Below are 19,035 nucleotides of genomic sequence, written 5' to 3' on the forward strand. Positions count from 1 at the left end.
GTAGTAATGAGTGTGTGTGTGTGTGTGTGTGTGTGTGTGTGAGTGTCGAGTTAGTAATGAGTGTGTGTGTGTGTGTGTGTGTGTGTGTGTGTCGAGTCTTGTGTAGTAATGAGTGTGTTGTGTGTGTGTGGTTGTGTTGTGTAGTAATGAGTGTGTGTGTGTGTGTGTGTGTGTGTCGAGTAATGTGTGTGTGTGTGTCGAGTCTTGTGTAGTAATGAGTGTGTGTGTGTGAGTGGTTGTGTGTAGTAATGAGTGTGGTGTGTGTGTGTGTGTGTGTGTGTGTGTGGAGTGTTGTGTAGTAATGTGTGTGTGTGTGTGTGTGTGTGTGGAGTGTTGTGTAGTAATGAGTGTGTGTGTGTGTGTTGAGCGTTGTGTAGTTCACCTCTTTTTTACACATTTTATTGTGTGTTTTTGTGTTTTGAGTTGTTTGGTGGTATTTTTTTGTTTTTGTGTTTGTTTGTGTGTGTAGTAATGTGTGTGTGTGTGTGTGTGTGTGGAGTGTTGTGTAGTAATGTGTGTGTGTGTGTGTGGAGTGTTGTGTAGTAATGTGTGTGTGTGTGTGTGTGTGTGTGTGTGTGTTGAGCGTTGTGTAGTAATGAGTGTGTGTGTGTGTGTGTGTGTGTGTGTGTTGTGTATGTTGTGTAGTAATGAGTGTGTGTGTGTGTGTGTCGACCGTTGTGTAGTAATGAGTGTGTGTGTGTGTGTGTGGAGTGTTGTGTAGTGGAGTGTGTGTGTGTGTGTGTGTGTAATGTGTGTGTGTGTACTGTAATGTGTGTGTGTGTGTGTGTGTGTGTGTGTGTGTGTGTGTGTCCAGCATTACCGCTCTGAGCCGTGTGTCCTGCGGGGCGTAGTGTACAGCAGTCCTCTGCTGACCTGTGCTCCCGTGCTTGTGCAGGTATCGCCCACAACTGACCGAATGATCGTGTGCTTTCCAAAAATAAAACACTTTGTGACTTTCTTTCTGCTGTTGGAGCTGTACAGGAAGTTTACTGAAGGACTTCCTGCTCCATTCCCTCGACGGGTCAGCGAGGAAATGAGCAATTAGACCTTTAGATCAAACCACACGCCTGTTTACTCTGGACTCCAGCTTCATCCAGACTCATGCTGTGATTCAGCAGCAGACGAACCCTCGGCTTGGTTTTCATTATTCATTAATATTTAGTTTTAAATAATGCCTTTAAGACTTGATGATCTATATTCAGCACTAAAACAAGAACAAAAAGACAATTAACAGACAACAGATCAAATAATGACCGAAAAAAGCACACAGCTCAGACAGAATTCAGCACACGTAATAAATCCAGGAATATGTGTCAGAAAGCTCAGGTAATAGCCAGCGTTGTTCACGGCTCAGCAGATATAGCTGAGGTTGCAGTGGTTCACAAACACGTGAATCGAAACCTTTGGCGCTAATCACAGAGCGCTTCCACAAATTAACACATTTATTCCATTTTTCACCATAACAGCTTCATCCTGTTCTGTGTGATTTAGCACACCTAATTTAGGTATATTTATAGATTTATATATTCATTTAAATTTATATGTAGATATTTCACTGAAGTAAATTGTTGCAGTCGTATGGTAGAATTTCACTGAAGTTTAAAAATGTCATGAGTGAGATGAAAATGTTAGTGGTGGAGAGATGCTGGTTAATTATATTTGATTTTAATTATTAAAGGGTTACTCCACCCCAAAATGAAAATGTTGTCATTAATCACTTACCCTCATGTCGTTCCAAACCCGTAAAAGTTCTGTTCATCTTCGGTACACAATTTAAGATATTTTGGATGAAAACCGGGAGGCTTGTGACTGTCCCATAGACTGCCAAATAAATAACAGTGTCAAGGTCCAGGTAAGAAGAATACTCCATCTACCATCAGACGTGCAATCTGGGTTATATGAAGCGACGGGAACACTTTTTGTAAGTGAAGAAAACAAAAATAATGGATGCTCTTCTGTATCATCCACGCCACAAGGATGCACTGTTTCTACGTATATTTAGCTTTGATTTGATAGAAAACAGCGCATCCTTGTGGGCGGATGATACAGAAGAGTATACACGCAGCATACGGTGATATGGAGAGACACAGAGGAGACCGTTGACAGAGGAATTGTTGAATAAAGTCGTTTTTTGTTTTCTTTGCTTAGAAAAAGTGTCCCTTTCCTTGGATGTGACCCAGATTGCGCGTTCGCTTCATATAACCCAGATTGCACATCTGATGGCAGATGGAGTATTCTTCTTTTCTGGACCTTGACACTGTTATTTACTTTTGGGTCTATGTGAGTGTAAGTGATTAATGACAAAATTTTCATTTTGGGGTGGAGTATCCCTTTAAGGAGCTAATTAGGAACTATATATTTAGGGGTAAATTCCAGATCAGTCACCAAGCATTATTTATTGTTTTAAAAAACAGAATTCCATGAATATATTCTGCGCTGGACGCTGGTCGAGTGACTCGTCTCTGACATACGGCCACAAATATTCAGTTTCTGCATCTGTTTAACCCTTCGGCATCGCTGACGTCCAGAGTGAACAGTCTGTTATTCTTCTGTGTGTGTGTGTGTGTGTGTGTGTGTGTGTGTCCAGTGCTCTCATGCTTTTCTCGGTGTGTGTTTGTGTGTCTCTGAATCATTCTCCTGCTAGGCTGCTGTTCACCTGCTTCTGTGCTTTTATTTGAAATGCTGCTAACTTCCTGTTTCTTCTCTTTCTCCATTTGCTTGCGCTTACAGCCTAGTGATTTGCGGAAGCATCGTAGGAAGGTAATCTAGAGAAACTGCGCAGACGCATGTGTAACATCTGAACCTTAAGAACATGTTAACATGCAGACGTCTGCGTTACAGCACACGCGTGTCACACAGAGCTACACGCATCACAGCACTCATTCACACGAAGAGTGCAGAAACAGCAGACAAACACTGAGCGTGACACACAGCGATGAACAGATATCACCCAGTCCTGCTTATCACTGAGTTCGTTGTTATTATGCAAAACTGTGTAAAAACACAGGGACAATCACTCCATCAGACAGTGTTTTAGTTTAGTTTATCTGACAGCTGTGTCGTGTTCGACTCACAGACGCTTCTCAACGGACTGACTGTCTTCTGTGGGGCACAAAAGATGTTTTAAAACTCAGTTAGGCTCCAGAAAACCCAGCAGTGACACTTCTTTTGAAGAAAGTCCGTCACACCGGATGAAACAGAACACACTACACTCCTGTAGACTGATGTCTAGTTCATTAATATATCAGTATGTCTTACATTTTAGAAAGAAATAAATATTTTTAAAGGGGAATTTCATGAAAACGATCATGTTCTGTCAGTCCTAGTTCAGCCATGTTTTAGCTTTGTGTGTGTAATGCTGCTGTTTAAAGTGCTTGTGTGTGTTTAGTGTGCACAAGATGATAAAGCCACTATCAGATGTGAGACGTCTCCTCCGTCCACACCGTCCTCCACGAGACTCCATAAAGGAGCGCTGCACACCGCCAGCCACGAGGACATCAGAGACATACGGGGGTCAGCGCACACCCACAGCATCACAACCATGAGGATCATTCACACACGAGCAGAGACGTGACCTGTGTGTGTGTGTGTGTGTGTGTGTGTCCAGCGCCGGGCTGCAGGACGGAGCAGGCAGCAATCCCAGCAGCAGCAACAGCAGTCAGGACTCGCTCAACAAAGGAGCCAAGAAGAAGAGCATCAAGTCCTCCATCGGCCGACTGTTCGCAAAGAAAGAGAAGGGTCGCCCCGGTCCGGCGGGGAAGGAGTCTCCTGGGCCAGGTGCGCCTCGTCCACACACTTCACCAGCCCCACGTTCTTCTCATCACTGCAGACACGCTGAGGTTAACTGCCTCGATTAAATGTGAAATATCTCAGTAATGAGAATGAAGATCGATACACAATACTGAACTCACCTTACAATACTCTCATAATACTGAGAACAAAGACAAAATAAAGAAGGGTTTCTTTTTAAATGATCACACGATAAACAGCATAAAAAAGCAAAACAGTTTAATAAGGTGCCACTAGTTAATGTTGGTTAATGCGTTACAGGGATAGTCATCATTTGCTCAACCCTGTGTAAGTTTATTTCTCCTGATGAACAGAAAGGTTGTTTTCCATGCTGTGAAAGTCAGCGAGGCTTCAAAATATCTTCTTTTGTGTTCAACAGAAAAGTTTAACTCATACAGGTTTGGAATAACCTGAGCGCGAGTAAATAATGACAGTATTTTCATCTCATCTCTTTAACTAACAATAAGAAAAACATTTATTACTTTATTTATTTTTTTCTTCTTTGTTAACATTAGTTATTAATAATACAACTGTTTATTGTTAGTTCTTGTTAGCTCAGGTCCAGTAAACATTAACAGATACAACTTCTGATTTGCACGCTGTATCAGTAGATGTTGAAGTTAACATTAAGATTGATAAGCGCTCTAGAAGAAGTTTTATTCTTAGTTATAATAAAGTTAACTGATGTTAACAAATGGAGCCATATTGTAAAGTGTTACAAGCACTATTCATTAAATTACATGATTGGTATAACGATATCAAGGGTGAACGTGAATAATCTTGGATTTGGACTAATGCACAGGGATATAGAATATTAAATATAGAAATATTCACGATTCTGCTGAAAACACTTAACTGTGTGAGATGTATGCGCTCGGTCACCGATTGCATGTAAAACTCTTTAAATGTTGCATGTTTTTATAAAAACATGTTTAACGGCAGTGCATGATTATACAGTAAATAACCTATTTTAATTTACCGGTTAAAACATATTTGGGGTACAGTTTCCTACTGCTATTATCATGCATTATATATATATATATATATATATAGAGTAGTTTAATAGTGTTCACCTGCCAGGTGTTTACAAGAGATTCAGACATGATGCTACAAACCAAACACTCAAGAGAACAAACCGATGATGTGTGTGTGTGTGTGTGTGTGTGTGTGTGTGTGTGTGTGTGTGTGTGTGTGTGTGTCAGCGCTGGCAGGGACGCCTGACGGAGGAAGTGCACAGGACGCCATGACGCTCGGGAAGATGGGCGGCCCTGCGGAGAAGAACCGAAAGCTGCAGAAGAAGTGAGTGACACATCAGTAGCGTTTGAAACAGGAAGTAGAATGAGTCCGGTCCGTTGATCTCAGGTTCAGTTCATCGAGTAATGATGATGCTTGTTTTAGCTTCGTGGTGTTGTTAAACCTGCAGTCAGTCTCCCAGCAGGTGATGATGATGTGTCGTGATTCATGTCTCTCAGTGGCTCATCATGCTTGTGTTCCCTCCTCTCTCCTCACACACTCTTTCCACGCATCATCACTCATAGCCCACAGTCAGGGTAAGTGACCACGGACCGTCTCGGTGACGCTGGAGCGGTAGAGCGGGATGAAAGCACCTGCACGTCTCATGCTTGCTCTACTAACATCCTGAGCTTTACAGACTCGTGTCACCCTGCTTCTGCTCCTCTAGCGCTTGAGATGAGGATTGTAACTCTGTTTATTTAGTGATCAGCGCTGCAGAACGAGGGATGTGGAAGCAGAGAGTCACTCTTGTTTCGGTGAAGAGTGTTTGCTTTTTTAGGCTGACCGCAGAGGACAGAAGGGAATGTGACACTCTCATGTGTTAGAAAGATTAGAGCGTATCTTCTAGAAGTAGTTCTGAGAGTTTGTGGACATTTCAACTGGTCAGATTTCAGCAAATGTGACCGGAAACTGATGCTGCTTCATCCAATAACAATCTTTCAAATGGAAAAATGCAGAATGCATGTGAAATGAAGCAGGTTTAGTTGTATCCAGTGAATATGAGGATAAGTTGACAGGAAAGAGCTCATGTTCAGTTTTCTTGCAGTGAAATCTAACGAACAAAAGCAGTAATGTAACAAGCACTTCAGTCTAAAGAAGCAGAATTCACAGATGGTCAGGATTCAGTGTAATTGGGTTTATTTGTGCATAGCCTCAAAAGCCTTGTTGCTGCTGAGGAGCGTGGCTGAAGCTGATGGAGACGGGACACGAGTGTGCTCTGGTTCATGATCTGCTGAAGTGCATGATGGGTCTCAGAGCCTCGTTCAGGACCGGATGCTTCTCTTCATTCTTCAGCATGACGTGATGCATGTGTATCTGCTTTCTTCTTTCCTCTGAATGCTTCAGTAGCTGCATAACGTAATGTTATGCCAAAAGAATGAGATTTGGTGTTTGGTGTGCGTTTGCTTTGCCTTCGAAAGGTGTCCTGCTACTTTCTCTGCATTTTGGCACTATAAAAAAAAAAAACGTTTCAATTGTTTCCTAGCATCTTGTTTAGAGAAGAATGAAGAAAATGTGTCTGTGAGGAATATTTGTCCCAGCGTGTGCAAACATAGGTTCAAGATTCACGCTCTATCATGACAGAAAGTGATAGTTCACTCAAAAATAGGAAAATAAATCAAACTTACTCCCCCTTTTATCAGTGTAGATGCATCATTTTGCATGTGATGAAGACACTGAAGGTGAGGTATTGCACTGATTTGGAGGAAGTGAAGAGGTCTGGACTCTCTCTAGAAACTCTTGCTAACCCAGCTGCTGTTTCCCCTCTGCACACATCTCTCCATTCTCTGTCTGTATGACTCTTGTGTTCTGCTCTCATGTGCATATTATCATTCTCACATGTTTGGACCGTAAAGCGTGCTCTTTGCACATGCATGTGTGCTCATCGTGTGTTGTTTGTGTTTTCAGACATGAGTTGCTGGAGGAAGCCTGTCGGCAGGGTCTGCCCTTCGCTCAGTGGGACGGTCCCACGGTGGTGGTGTGGCTCGAGGTACAGACACATCTACAGTACACCTGTACATCCTCCAGTCACAGATCAGTGTTTCCATTACAGCTGTGAATTGGCATGACTGTGACACATCTATGACGAGAGGGCAGTTTATTTGTGTGTGCACAGGAAGGGTTTGAGTTAGTGAAAGCACAGGCGTGCCAGTTTGTGATACTGTACTGCTCGAGGTTCTCATTGGCCCGTGTTGTTGTTGTTGTTGTGTTCTCTCAGCTGTGGGTCGGGATGCCTGCGTGGTACGTAGCGGCGTGCCGTGCTAATGTGAAGAGCGGTGCCATCATGTCTGCTCTGTCCGACACCGAGATCCAGCGCGAGATCGGCATCAGCAACCCTCTTCACCGCCTCAAGCTGCGCCTCGCCATCCAGGAGATCATGTCTCTCACCAGCCCCTCGGCGCCACCTACCTCCAGAACGGTAGGAAACATCCATTAAATAGCCCTCGAATATATCCGTGTCCGGTTCCTGCATCAAAGGCGGAAACTGTGAGGTTTTGTTCTCAGATCAGTCTAGAAAACAAGCTTCAGAGAAACTGAATGCTCCTAGAAACTGAAGTTAAAGGGTTAGTTCACCCAAAAATAAAAGTTCTGTCATTAACTCGCCCTCATGTCACTGCAAAGCTTCGTTCATCCTCCAGAGACAGCAGCAGAACTGAAACGTTCAAGGCTCAGAAACACAGCGAGACTGACACAGAAGAGAAGAAATTGTTGAAAAAAAAAAACGTTATTTTTGTTTTGGTAGCACTTTATTTTAAGGTGTCCTTGTTTACACTGTTTTGTATGTTATATGTATTATATTTTATATTAATAATTAATTATGCATAATTACATGCAAGTAACCCTAAGCCAATCCCTAACCCTAACCATATAGTAAGTACATGTAGTTAATTATTATTACTCAGTACTTAAATGTATAATTACACTGTAACGAGGACACCTTAAAATAAAGTGTAACTTTTGTTTTCTTTTCAATTCAATTCAAGTTTATTTGTATAGCGCTTTTTACGATACAAATCATTACAAAGCAACTTTACAGAAAATTAAGTTTCTACAATATTTAGTAGTAGCTTATCAGTGGTGACTGTCAGTTTCATGTGCAGACGGCAGAAATGTTAGAAAAAAGCAATAAAAGACGTAAACAAACAGACGATTAACACTATTAACAGCAATTGTGCAATCAAACTTATAGCAAAATGTGGTAGTTCTGTATGTTGTCTCTGGGTTAGCATCATCTGAGGTCCTCTGAGGGGTTGGCATCATCTCTTCTCAGGTGTTCTGGATCCAGACTGGAGCTTGTGTAAATCCTAGTTACCACGGGATGTAAATCCAGCAGAAACAGAGAAACAAATAGAGACATAATTAGCGTAGGCTGCTTGTTCCAGCCAAGTAAAATTAATTAGTTTAACCCAAGCTAAAGAATAATAATGCGCATTTGATCAGATATAACTGCAGTCCCAGATTATGAGATGCATTATTTGAATGCTTGGCCAAAGAGGTGTGTTTTTAATCTAGATTTAAACAGAGGAAGTGTGTCTGAACCCCGAACATTATCAGGAAGGCTATTCCAGAGTTTGGGAGCCAAATGTGAAAAAAGCTCTACCTCCTTTAGTGGACTTTGCTATCCTAGGTACTATCAAAAGTCCAGCGTTTTGTGACCTTAGGGAGCGTGATGGATTGTAGCGTGGTAGAAGACTAGTTAGGTACGCAGGAGCTAAGCCATTAAGGGCCTTATGAGTAAGTAATAATATTTTGTAACTGATACAGATCTTAATAGGTAGCCAGTGCAGAGACTGTAGTATTGGGGTAATATGATCATTTTTTCTTGACCTGGTAAGGACTCTAGCCGCTGCATTTTGGACTACCTGTAGCTTGTTTATTGAGGATGCAGGACAAGCACCTAGCAGTGCATTACAATAGTCCAGTCTAGAGGTCATGAATGCATGAACTAGCTTTTCTGCATCAGGAACAGTTAACATGTTTCGTAGCGTGGCAATGTTTCTAAGATGGAAGAATGCTGTTTTTGTAACATGGAAAATATGATTTTCAAAAGACAAGTTACTGTCTAATATAACACCCAGATTTTTGACAGTAGAGGAAGTAACAGTACATCAAACTAATTGCAAATTGTAATCTACGAGATTCTGTGTAATGTTTTTTGGTCCGATCAAAAATATCTCTGTGTTATCTGAATTTAATAGGAGAAAATTATTGGTCATCCAATCTTTTACATTTTTAACACACTCTGTTAGTTTAGATAATTTTGAAGTTTCACCTGGTCTTGTTGAGATATATAGTTGAGTATCATCAGCATAACAGTGGAAACTAATCCCGTATTTTCTAATGATATTACCAAGGGGCAACATGTATATTGAAATCAGCAGAGGACCTAGGACAGATCCTTGTGGCACTCCATATTTTACTGGTGATAAATGAGATGACTCCCCCATTTAGATAAACAAAGTGGTAGCGATCGGACAGGTAGGATCTAAACCATCTTAAAGCCTGCCCTTGGATACCTGTATAGTTTTGTAATCTATCTATGAGTATGTCGTGATCTATGGTGTCGAACGCAGCACTAAGATCAAGTAAAACTAGCAATGAGATGCAGCCTTGATCTGAAGCAAGTAGCAAGTCATTTGTAATTTTAACAAGTGCAGTTTCTGTGCTATGATGGGGCCTGAAACACACAAAAAGTATTCTCATAGCTTCATAACATTACGGTTGATCCTCTGATGTCACATGGACTATTTTAACGATGTCCTCACCGCCTTTCAGGGTCTTGAGCGTTTCAGTTACTGTCTCTGTGGGGTCAGAAAGCTCGTGGATTTTACCAAAAATATGTGACCTGTGCTGGCAAAATTTTTCAAAAATGAAATATTTTTTCACATTTTCCTGTAAAAGACCTTCAGAACGATGTATGATTTATTGGAAGCGGATGAAAAGTGACTGAGCTACACCTGTTTGATGTCGATAGAGTCAGCAAAGACAATTCTGAGGAAAATCAAGTTAAAGTTTTCTGAACAGCAATGTTGCTACTTTTCCTCCAGTTCTTAATAATAATTACTATATTAGTAGTCACAATATAGCTATTTTTCATTTGATCTTTGTTATTATAAATAATAACATGCAAAAAAATTAAAAATAAAGCACCAGAACAAATACAAGAAACAAATAATGCCTTACCTTTTTCATTTTACATCTAAAAGCATTCAAGAAAAAACAAATAAACAAATAATCAAATGTAAAATCCCTTTATGTGTTCGTTACAAATAAACTGATTAAAACAACAAAAGCAGTTCAATCAAGCTTTTATTGTTTTTTTATATTTTAGGAGGTGTTGTTATGTTAGGATCTCATATAATGTCACACATCAGATGTTTTTCCTCAGCAGATTGTGTTTGTGTGAATACTGTAACTATATTTATTGGGATCTCACGCTTCGGATGACAGTCAGTGTGTGAGAAGTGAGCGAAGAAAAGCTACTCCTTTCAGAAAACGTACAAATAAAGGTAATTTTAGATGTTTAATTGCTATTTGGAGCTTTGGAATCACTAGACGTGGGCTTAATGAACTCATTTTTGTGAAAACCTCAAATTTCACTGTAGCTCAAAATGATCCTGTGGGCTTTCCGACTGGTTTACCAGCACGGGTCACACATCTGCATTTGTGTTCTGAAGATGAACGAAGGTTTGAGTGACATGAGGGCGAGTGATTCATGTCAGAATTTTCAGTTTGGGGTGAACCATCAGTTTAATGTCGAGGGTGGGGCTGCACAGTTACTCTAAATAACAGCGAGATCTTGACATCACTGAGACTAGAGCAGTCTGCGGATCGTGAAGCCTGTGGTTTGGTGTTTTTTAGAGCGACTCAGTAAATGATTCACATGAACAGCTCTGTGTTTAGGAACACAACATGAACCAAACATCTTCACAAAGTTATGATCAGAAATGTTTATCAATGAAAGAGAAGCTTTAGGGGCTTCCTGCAAACTTTTATTTAAGCCCTTAAGGCTTCTCAATATTAGTATTATACATCTTTAAACTCCTAATGTTAAATCATTTCTTTTCTTAAATACTCCTTTTAGTTAACAGCAGAAGTACAGATTTTACCGTAGTACATGTCTGTTCTCTCTCTCTCTCTCTCTCTCTCTCTCTCCCTCATCTCTCTCTCTCTACTCCCCCCCCCCCTCTCTCGTTCCCCCTCTCTCTCTCTCTCTCTCGCTCTCTCTCTCTCTCTCTCTCTTCTCTCCCCCCTCTCTCTCTCGCTCTCTCGCGCATGCCTCACTTATTAACCCCTGATGGGATGTTTGTGATCACTTCTACTAATGTTCCTGCAGCTCAGTAACAGACTCCTCTGCTCTCCTAATGTCTTCTTTCACCCCGTCTTCACTCACTCACGGATTTCTGTAGTCTTCTGGAAATGTCTGGCTCACACACGAGGAGATGGAGAGTCTGGCCGCCACGCCGCCCACGGTCAGTCACGCTAACGCTAATGCGTGTTTGTGCTTCGCTGCTCGCTGTAGTCTGCATGATGATTTACTGTATCACGTCATGTTTTCTTCCACTACTGACGCGCCTCTCGCTCCACATGCTAACCTGCTAACACCAGGAGGATCAGGAGGGCAGCTGGGCCCAGGTTTGAACCTCTGTCTCTCTCTTTTCTCTCTGTTGGAGGACATGAATCACATGCAGGAACAGAGGGAACCTCATGAATCCGTGGGGAACTCGTTCAGGTCACGTTTCTCTTCACCATCAGACCAAAACAACTCGCATGTATTTAGTTTTGGGGAAATGCAGAAACCCAGTTGTTTTGGAGTCTGAGATGTGACCTGGACGTGCTCTTGACTGGTTTCTTGAGAAGTCCTTCATCATGATAGACAACGTCTGCTGGTCTTTATCTTTGAAATCCATGTGTTTGTGGATCACATTCTCTGATCTAATGTGTTTATGATCAATCTGAGTAGTGAACTCAATGCTAAGGTGTTGGTGTTGTATTTTTAGGTAAGAAGTGTTGGTTTTGAGTTGCTGAATGTGTGTGTGTGTTGACCCTCAGACGCTGGCCTACGGCGACATGAACCACGAGTGGATTGGTAACGACTGGCTGCCCGGCCTCGGTCTACCTCAGTACCGCAGCTACTTCATGGAGTCGCTGGTGGACGCTCGTATGCTGGATCATCTGACCAAAAAAGACCTGCGCAGTCAGCTGAAGATGGTGGACAGCTTCCACAGGTCAGTCCTGAGCACTGAACACTGTCTGGCCTCCAGAAGGACTTTCCACGTCGATTCAGGCCCTGAACTGAACCAGCCAGCCTGTTTATTTTGTAGGTACAAGGTGTGTATGTAATGCACATCGAGTACTTTCACACAGTCACACCTCGTCCAGGACACAGAGAGCCTGAGATGCACTTCTGGCAGTTTTCCCGGGAGGTGAAGCTGCAACATGATCAGTTAATAACCATTTCCTAATTATGAGTGAACAAAGCACACGAGGTGTGGACGTGTTTACAGTAACGCCTGTCAATTTAAACATCAAATCATGTTGTCAAATTGAACCGATTCTGAATTACGGGTGGATGAAGGTCAGATCAGGGAGAGTTTGAGAGCTGAATTTAACCAGAAAATCTATTTAAAAATGTTATGGTTATTTTTAATAAGTTTAATGTGTGAAAGGAATCCTACTGAGCCCCTCTGGTCCCACTTTGTCAAAAAAGAGCCTACAAGATTTACATGACTGTATTAACAGAATTGAATTGATTGTGATGAACAGTACTAGTAAATAAATAGAAGCAGAACTGCAGCAAACTATATTACACTGAATATTAAAACAGAGAATATTGCACAGAATGTGAAGTATTACATTGCACTACAGTACAGGGTCCAGTTTAATAACAAAAGGTCCATGTGTCAGACACCACTATCTTGAGGCCACGAGTTACTTATCTTGAGGCCACGAGTTACTTATCTTGAGGCCACGAGTTACTTATCTTGAGGCCACGAGTTAGTATCTTGAGGCCACGAGTTACTTATCTTGAGGCCACTGGTTACTTATCTTGAGGCCACGAGTTACTTATCTTGAGGCCACGAGTTACTTATCTTGAGGCCAGGAGTTACTTATCTTGAGGCCAGGAGTTACTTATCTTGAGGCCACGAGTTAGTATCTTGAGGCCACGAGTTAGTATCTTGAGGCCACGAGTTACTTATCTTGAGGCCACGAGTTAGTATCTTGAGGCCACGAGTTTATTATTTGGAGGCCACGAGTTACTTATCTTGAGGCCACGAGTTACTTATCTTGAGGCCACGAGTTACTTATCTTGAGGCCACGAGTTAGTATCTTGAGGCCACGAGTTACTTATCTTGAGGCCACGAGTTAGTATCTTGAGGCCACGAGTTACTTATCTTGAGGCCACGAGTTACTTATCTTGAGGCCACGAGTTACTTATCTTGAGGCCACGAGTTTCTTATCTTGAGGCCACGAGTTAGTATCTTGAGGCCACGAGTTACTTATCTTGAGGCCACGAGTTACTTATCTTGAGGCCACGGGTTACTTATCTTGAGGCCACGAGTTACTTATCTTGAGGCCACGAGTTACTTATCTTGAGGCCACGAGTAAGTATCTTGAGGCCACGAGTTACTTATCTTGAGGCCACGAGTAAGTATCTTGAGGCCACGAGTTACTTATCTTGAGGCCACGAGTAAGTATCTTGAGGCCACGAGTTACTTATCTTGAGGCCACGAGTTACTTATCTTGAGGCCACGAGTTACTTATCTTGAGGCCACGAGTTACTTATCTTGAGGCCACGAGTTACTTATCTTGAGGCCACGAGTTAGTATCTTGAGGCCACGGGTTACTTATCTTGAGGCCACGGGTTACTTATCTTGAGGCCACGAGTTACTTATCTTGAGGCCACGAGTTAGTATCTTGAGGCCACGTTTTGGTTATCTTGAGGCCACGAGTAAGGCTCTTGAGGCCACGAGTTACTTATCTTGAGGCCACGAGTTACTTATCTTGAGGCCACGAGTAAGTATCTGGCCACGAGTTACTTATCTTGAGGCCACGAGTTAGTATCTTGAGGCCACGAGTTACTTATCTTGAGGCCACGAGTAAGTATCTTGAGGCCACGAGTTACTTATCTTGAGGCCACGAGTTACTTATCTTGAGGCCACGAGTAAGTATCTTGAGGCCACGAGTTACTTATCTTGAGGCCACGAGTTACTTATCTTGAGGCCCACGAGTTACTTATCTTGAGGCCACGAGTTACTTATCTTGAGGCCACGAGTTTAGTATCTTGAGGCCACGAGTTACTTATCTTGAGGCCACGAGTTACTTATCTTGAGGCCACGAGTTAGTATCTTGAGGCCACGAGTTACTTATCTTGAGGCCACGAGTTACTTATCTTGAGGCCACGAGTTACTTATCTTGAGGCCACGAGTTTTACTTATCTTGAGGCCACGAGTTACTTATCTTGAGGCCACGAGTTAGTATCTTGAGGCCACGAGTTACTTATCTTGAGGCCACGAGTTACTTATCTTGAGGCCACGAGTTACTTATCTTTGAGGCCACGAGTTAGTATCTTGAGGCCACGAGTTACTTATCTTGAGGCCACGAGTTAGTATCTTGAGGCCACGAGTTAGTATCTTGAGGCCACGAGTTACTTATCTTGAGGCCACGAGTTACTTATCTTGAGGCCACGATTTAGTATCTTTAGGCCACGAGTTACTTATCTTGAGGCCACGAGTTAGTATCTTGAGGCCACGAGTTAGTATCTTGAGGCCACGAGTTAGTATTTTGAGGCCACGAGTTACTTATCTTGAGGCCACGAGTTACTTATCTTGAGGCCACGAGTTACTTATCTTGAGGCCACGAGTTAGTATCTTGAGGCCACGAGTTACTTATCTTGAGCCCACGAGTTAGTATCTTGAGGCCACGAGTTACTTATCTTGAGGCCACGAGTTACTTATCTTGAGGCCACGAGTTACTTATCTTGAGGCCACGAGTTACTTATCTTGAGGCCACTAGTTAGTATCTTGAGGCCACGAGTTACTTATCTTGAGGCCACGAGGTTGAGGCCACGAGTTACTTATCTTGAGGCCCCGAGTTACTTATCTTGAGGCCACGAGTTACTTATCTTGAGGCCACGAGTAAGTATCTTGAGGCCACGAGTTACTTATCTTGAGGCCACGAGTAAGTAGTGAGGCCACGAGTTACTTATCTTGAGGCCACGAGTTACTTATCTTGAGGCCACGAGTAAGTATCTTGAGGCCACGAGTTACTTATCTTGAGGCCACGAGTTAGTATCTTGAGGCCACGAGTTAGTATCTTGAGCCCACGAGTTAGTATCTTGAGGCCACAAGATAGTTATAATTTTTTTTTATTTTGGACAAAGTGGGACCAGAGGGGCTTCGTAGAATCCAGATCAGCAGTGCTTTTATATTAAACACTATGTTTGAACTGCATGAAAATAGTTTGTGAATATCAGGAAACCGACTCGCTACAACCTGCAGTGCATCATGGGAAAGAGTGGTTTCCGTGGTGTGTGTCTAAATGTTGTTGCAAAGAAAATCAGTTTCTGTGTCCAGAAAAGCAGCGCTGTTTGGCTGCTGAACCTGCGGCTGGTGCTCACTCTCTCTCGCTCTGCAGGAACAGTTTTCAGTGTGGCGTGATGTGTTTGAGACGACTGAACTACGACAGGAAGGAGCTGGAGCGGAGGCGGGACGAGTCCCAGGTGGAGGTCAAAGGTGAGCGTGCTGGTCTGTGTCTCTGTGTTGTGAGTGTGTGTGTGTGTGTGTGTGTGCTGACGCTGCTGCCGCTGCAGATGTGCTGGTGTGGACGAACGAGCGAGTGGTCAGCTGGGTCCAGGCCATCGACTGAAGGAGTATGCTGGGGAATCTTCTGGAGAGCGGCGTTCACGGAGCGCTCCTCTCTTTGGACGAGTCCTTCGATCACAACGCCTTGGCGCTGCTGCTGCAGATCCCTACACAGTGCACACAGGTGAGACGCACGCACTGCTCTTGCTGCAATAAACTCAAATTATTCAGAACATTTAATCTGGATCAGAATCGGTTCGGCAGTATGGAAACAAAATATCATATCACGATTTTATCACCATTCTTTGTTACGTTGGTTTTACTATTTAGGAAGTTGTCTACGCTGTACAGCCAAACTAAAGCCAAACTAATTTCTCTTTACAAGGTAACAAAATATAAAATAAAAACGAATGGCAGGTGAAAATCTTTGTTCTTTTGTTATTTTTTAATAATAATGGCAAAGATACACACAATATACAAATATACAAGTAGCACTCAAGAAACTGAATGAACAAATATCAAAATAAAACACTTTATTCTCTCTCAAGTTGTTTTAAACCTGAATAGTTTCTTTCTCTTGAACACAGAGGAAGATATTTTAAAGATGCAGTTATTAGAAACTACTCGACTATTCGTCTGTAATCAATATATATCCATGAAATGAAATATTAATGTTAATAATACTAATATAATTCTTGTTTGATGTTGACAGTTGGAGGATTATTGTTTTGACTGTACTGAAAGGGTTAAGAGATTGCTTGTGCTGTAATCGCTGAGCAAATCAAGTGCTAATGATAAATGTTTGTGATGCAGATGTTATCAGTTATTTCAAAAGTTTTAAAATTGTATTTCCTGAATCCACCCTTCTGTTGGGATCGGGATAATCCTGATATTTTGGATCAAAGGGATCACAATCCTGCTACAGTGTTGTGAAGAGCCCGTGCTGAAAGACTGGATTGTGTGATCTGATCTGACTGTTCTTCTTTTGAAGCTGCTTTCAGCCGAGCCCTGTGTTTGAATCAGTGGAGTTTCCTGATTCCTCCAGGAGCTCATTCATGAGCGTGTCAGAGTGTTGTGTAGAGATGCAGTAAATGTGAGTGCTGTGTGTGTGCAGGCGAGGGCGTTACTGGAGCACGAGTACAGCTGTCTGTTAGCCGCGGGGACAGAGAGGAGACTAGAGGAGGTGAGTTCAGTCCGCTCCGTCAGTCTGCGTATCACCTCTGAGCGCTTCACATCACAGCCGTGTCTCCGCAGGACGACGACAAGAACTTCCGCCGCGCACCGTCCTGGAGGAAGAAGTTCCGGCCCAAAGACGTGCGCGGAATGAGTGTGAGCTCCGCCGACACACTGCCCGCTAGCTTCAGGGTGAGCGCCGCTGACGCGTCCTCCAGCGCCCTGCTGACCAAGAAACCACAGCTGGACGGTACGAGTGATCGGATCTTATCAGTGTGTGTGTGTGTGTGTGTGTGTGTGTGTGTGTGTGTGTGTGTGTGTGTGTGTGTGTGTGTGTTTGTACATGTGTGTGTATGTGTGTGTGTGTGTGTGTGTGTGTGTTTGTAGTTTTGTGTTTTGTCTTGTTTTTGTTTTTTTTGTCTGTCTGTGTGTGTGTGTACATGCGTGTATGTCTGTGTGTGTGTTGTGTATGACATATGTTTCTCAGCATAAATGAATGAGCCTGAACCCAGCACTCAATCATTCTCGTGTGTGTGTCTGTCTGTCTGTGTGTGTGTGTGTCTGTCTGTGTGTGTGTGTGTACATGTGTGTATGACTGTTTGTGTCTGTGTGTGTGTGTGTACATGTGTATGACTGTGTGTGTGTGTGTGTGTGTACATGTGTGTATGACTGTGTGTGTCTGTTTGTGTGTGTGTGTGTGTGTGTGTGTGTTTGTGTGTGTGTGTGTGTGTGTGTGTGTATGACTGTGTGTGTGTGTGAGATTAATGTGTGTGCTGTGGCGCTGCAGGGAGCGTGAGTGTTCAGCGTCTGGACTCGGCTGCGGTCAGAACCTACTCCTGCTGATGGTCTCAGGTCTCAGGTGAGTCTCCATCATCATCATCATCACGATCTGAACACGAGGCTCTTCAGGATGCTCTCGTGTACTGCTGAACCAGAATACATCAGATAATCAAGCATTTATATTTGACCAGTTTAAAATTTGGATTACATTTTGTTTCTGCAATCTGGACGTGTTGTTGATGATGTCCAGAGGTTGTTCAGAAGCTCTTGAAGGAGTCTCGTCTGCTCTGACTCGTCTGTAGTCTCAGATACATCAGGTGTATAGTAGTCTTCTTTACTAGACAAGGCATCTTGTTGGCAGCTCTCCGGTTGCTCGGTGAAGGTGTTCTGGTGTTACTAGCTCTCCTTCAGCACAAACACAGCTGCCAGGATCATAACCGTTCCTAACTGTTGTTATTAGTCGAATTGTCCAGTTCTTCATGTGTCTGCTCTGGGATTCTGATTTGAACTGATTTGTTCTTTTTCTCTAACTCTAGAATCAAGTTACAAATATTTTGCACTCCCAGAAGCACTGATAATGTCCTCATCTCTTTTTCTTAAGATTGTTCTAAAGACAAAACTTAGAATATTGAATTCCTGAAAAGACCGTTTTAATATTGAGCATTACAGCATAACTCTGCCATAAAGACCTTACATTATTAATATTACAGCTGTGAGGCTTTCAAGAACAGCGCTGAGGAAAATTCTTAGACTTTATCTTAAGATTTTAACTTCTCTCTAAGATTGTGCATGTGTACCGCTCTGATTCCCATCGTATTTCCTGTTTCCTGTGTGCCGGTGACGTCCCGTGTGTTTGGTCCTGCAGGTGCAGCAGAAGTGGACGAGCCCCGGGGGGTCAGGCTGCAGTTTCAGAGGATGAGGATGGGTCTGCACCCGTGATCCGTCTCAACTCTCTCAGCAGAAACCTTAGACTTGACTCGAGGGACGCTCACTAATTTAGCAGTGTCTCGTATCAACTTTTGCTTGATTTTATTTGGTCACCTTTTAATTCTCGCGTCCTAATCCAGTTCAACTCTTTTAGCTGTAATTTATGTATCACAAGTCCAAAGTTTGTACATTTCCGTCTGTAGACGTAATCTAATTTTTATCATTCTCTGAGTATTTTTATCAGCTGCTTATTCCTTTTGTTTGAATTCATCCTGCTAAAAGAACTTTGTGTGATTTATCTTAACCTTGCTCTTCTCTTAATCAAGTTTCTCCTGTTGATTGTGAGAAAGGGGTCTGAATCAATGGAGATGAATGAATATCAGGGTTGGTACGTGTTTTATATCCTCTGATACCAAATCAAACCCTTGGAGAAGCCATAATTTGTAATAATTATGAGGGCTATTTTGAATACATCTTTCTTCAGATGTGATGTTGACAGCCAGTTTTTTCTAGCATGTGTGTCTGTTTGGCTTAAAGTCACTGTGTTATG

The 19,035-nt window shown here is 42.6% G+C and overlaps 1 protein-coding gene across 1 annotated transcript in view; it reads left to right on the forward strand.

The window, feature by feature from the left end:
• Positions 1 to 18,995, forward strand: part of ppfia1 (PTPRF interacting protein alpha 1) — a 31,970-nt gene extending 12,975 nt beyond the window's left edge. The window contains exons 17-32 of the mRNA XM_042774804.1: positions 2,731 to 2,760; positions 3,389 to 3,513; positions 3,608 to 3,777; positions 4,992 to 5,088; positions 5,328 to 5,339; positions 6,709 to 6,790; positions 7,019 to 7,219; positions 11,211 to 11,273; positions 11,410 to 11,436; positions 11,854 to 12,029; positions 15,439 to 15,536; positions 15,614 to 15,789; positions 16,720 to 16,788; positions 16,860 to 17,028; positions 17,566 to 17,637; positions 18,424 to 18,995. Of these exons, the coding sequence (XP_042630738.1) occupies positions 2,731 to 2,760; positions 3,389 to 3,513; positions 3,608 to 3,777; positions 4,992 to 5,088; positions 5,328 to 5,339; positions 6,709 to 6,790; positions 7,019 to 7,219; positions 11,211 to 11,273; positions 11,410 to 11,436; positions 11,854 to 12,029; positions 15,439 to 15,536; positions 15,614 to 15,669 (1,137 nt within the window). The 3' untranslated portion in view covers positions 15,670 to 15,789; positions 16,720 to 16,788; positions 16,860 to 17,028; positions 17,566 to 17,637; positions 18,424 to 18,995. The remainder of the gene's footprint in view (positions 1 to 2,730; positions 2,761 to 3,388; positions 3,514 to 3,607; positions 3,778 to 4,991; positions 5,089 to 5,327; positions 5,340 to 6,708; positions 6,791 to 7,018; positions 7,220 to 11,210; positions 11,274 to 11,409; positions 11,437 to 11,853; positions 12,030 to 15,438; positions 15,537 to 15,613; positions 15,790 to 16,719; positions 16,789 to 16,859; positions 17,029 to 17,565; positions 17,638 to 18,423) is intronic.
• The last annotated feature ends 40 nt before the right edge of the window (positions 18,996 to 19,035 follow it).

This window comes from Cyprinus carpio, chromosome A18 (genome assembly GCF_018340385.1).
Source record: "Cyprinus carpio isolate SPL01 chromosome A18, ASM1834038v1, whole genome shotgun sequence".
Lineage (NCBI taxonomy): Eukaryota > Metazoa > Chordata > Actinopteri > Cypriniformes > Cyprinidae > Cyprinus > Cyprinus carpio.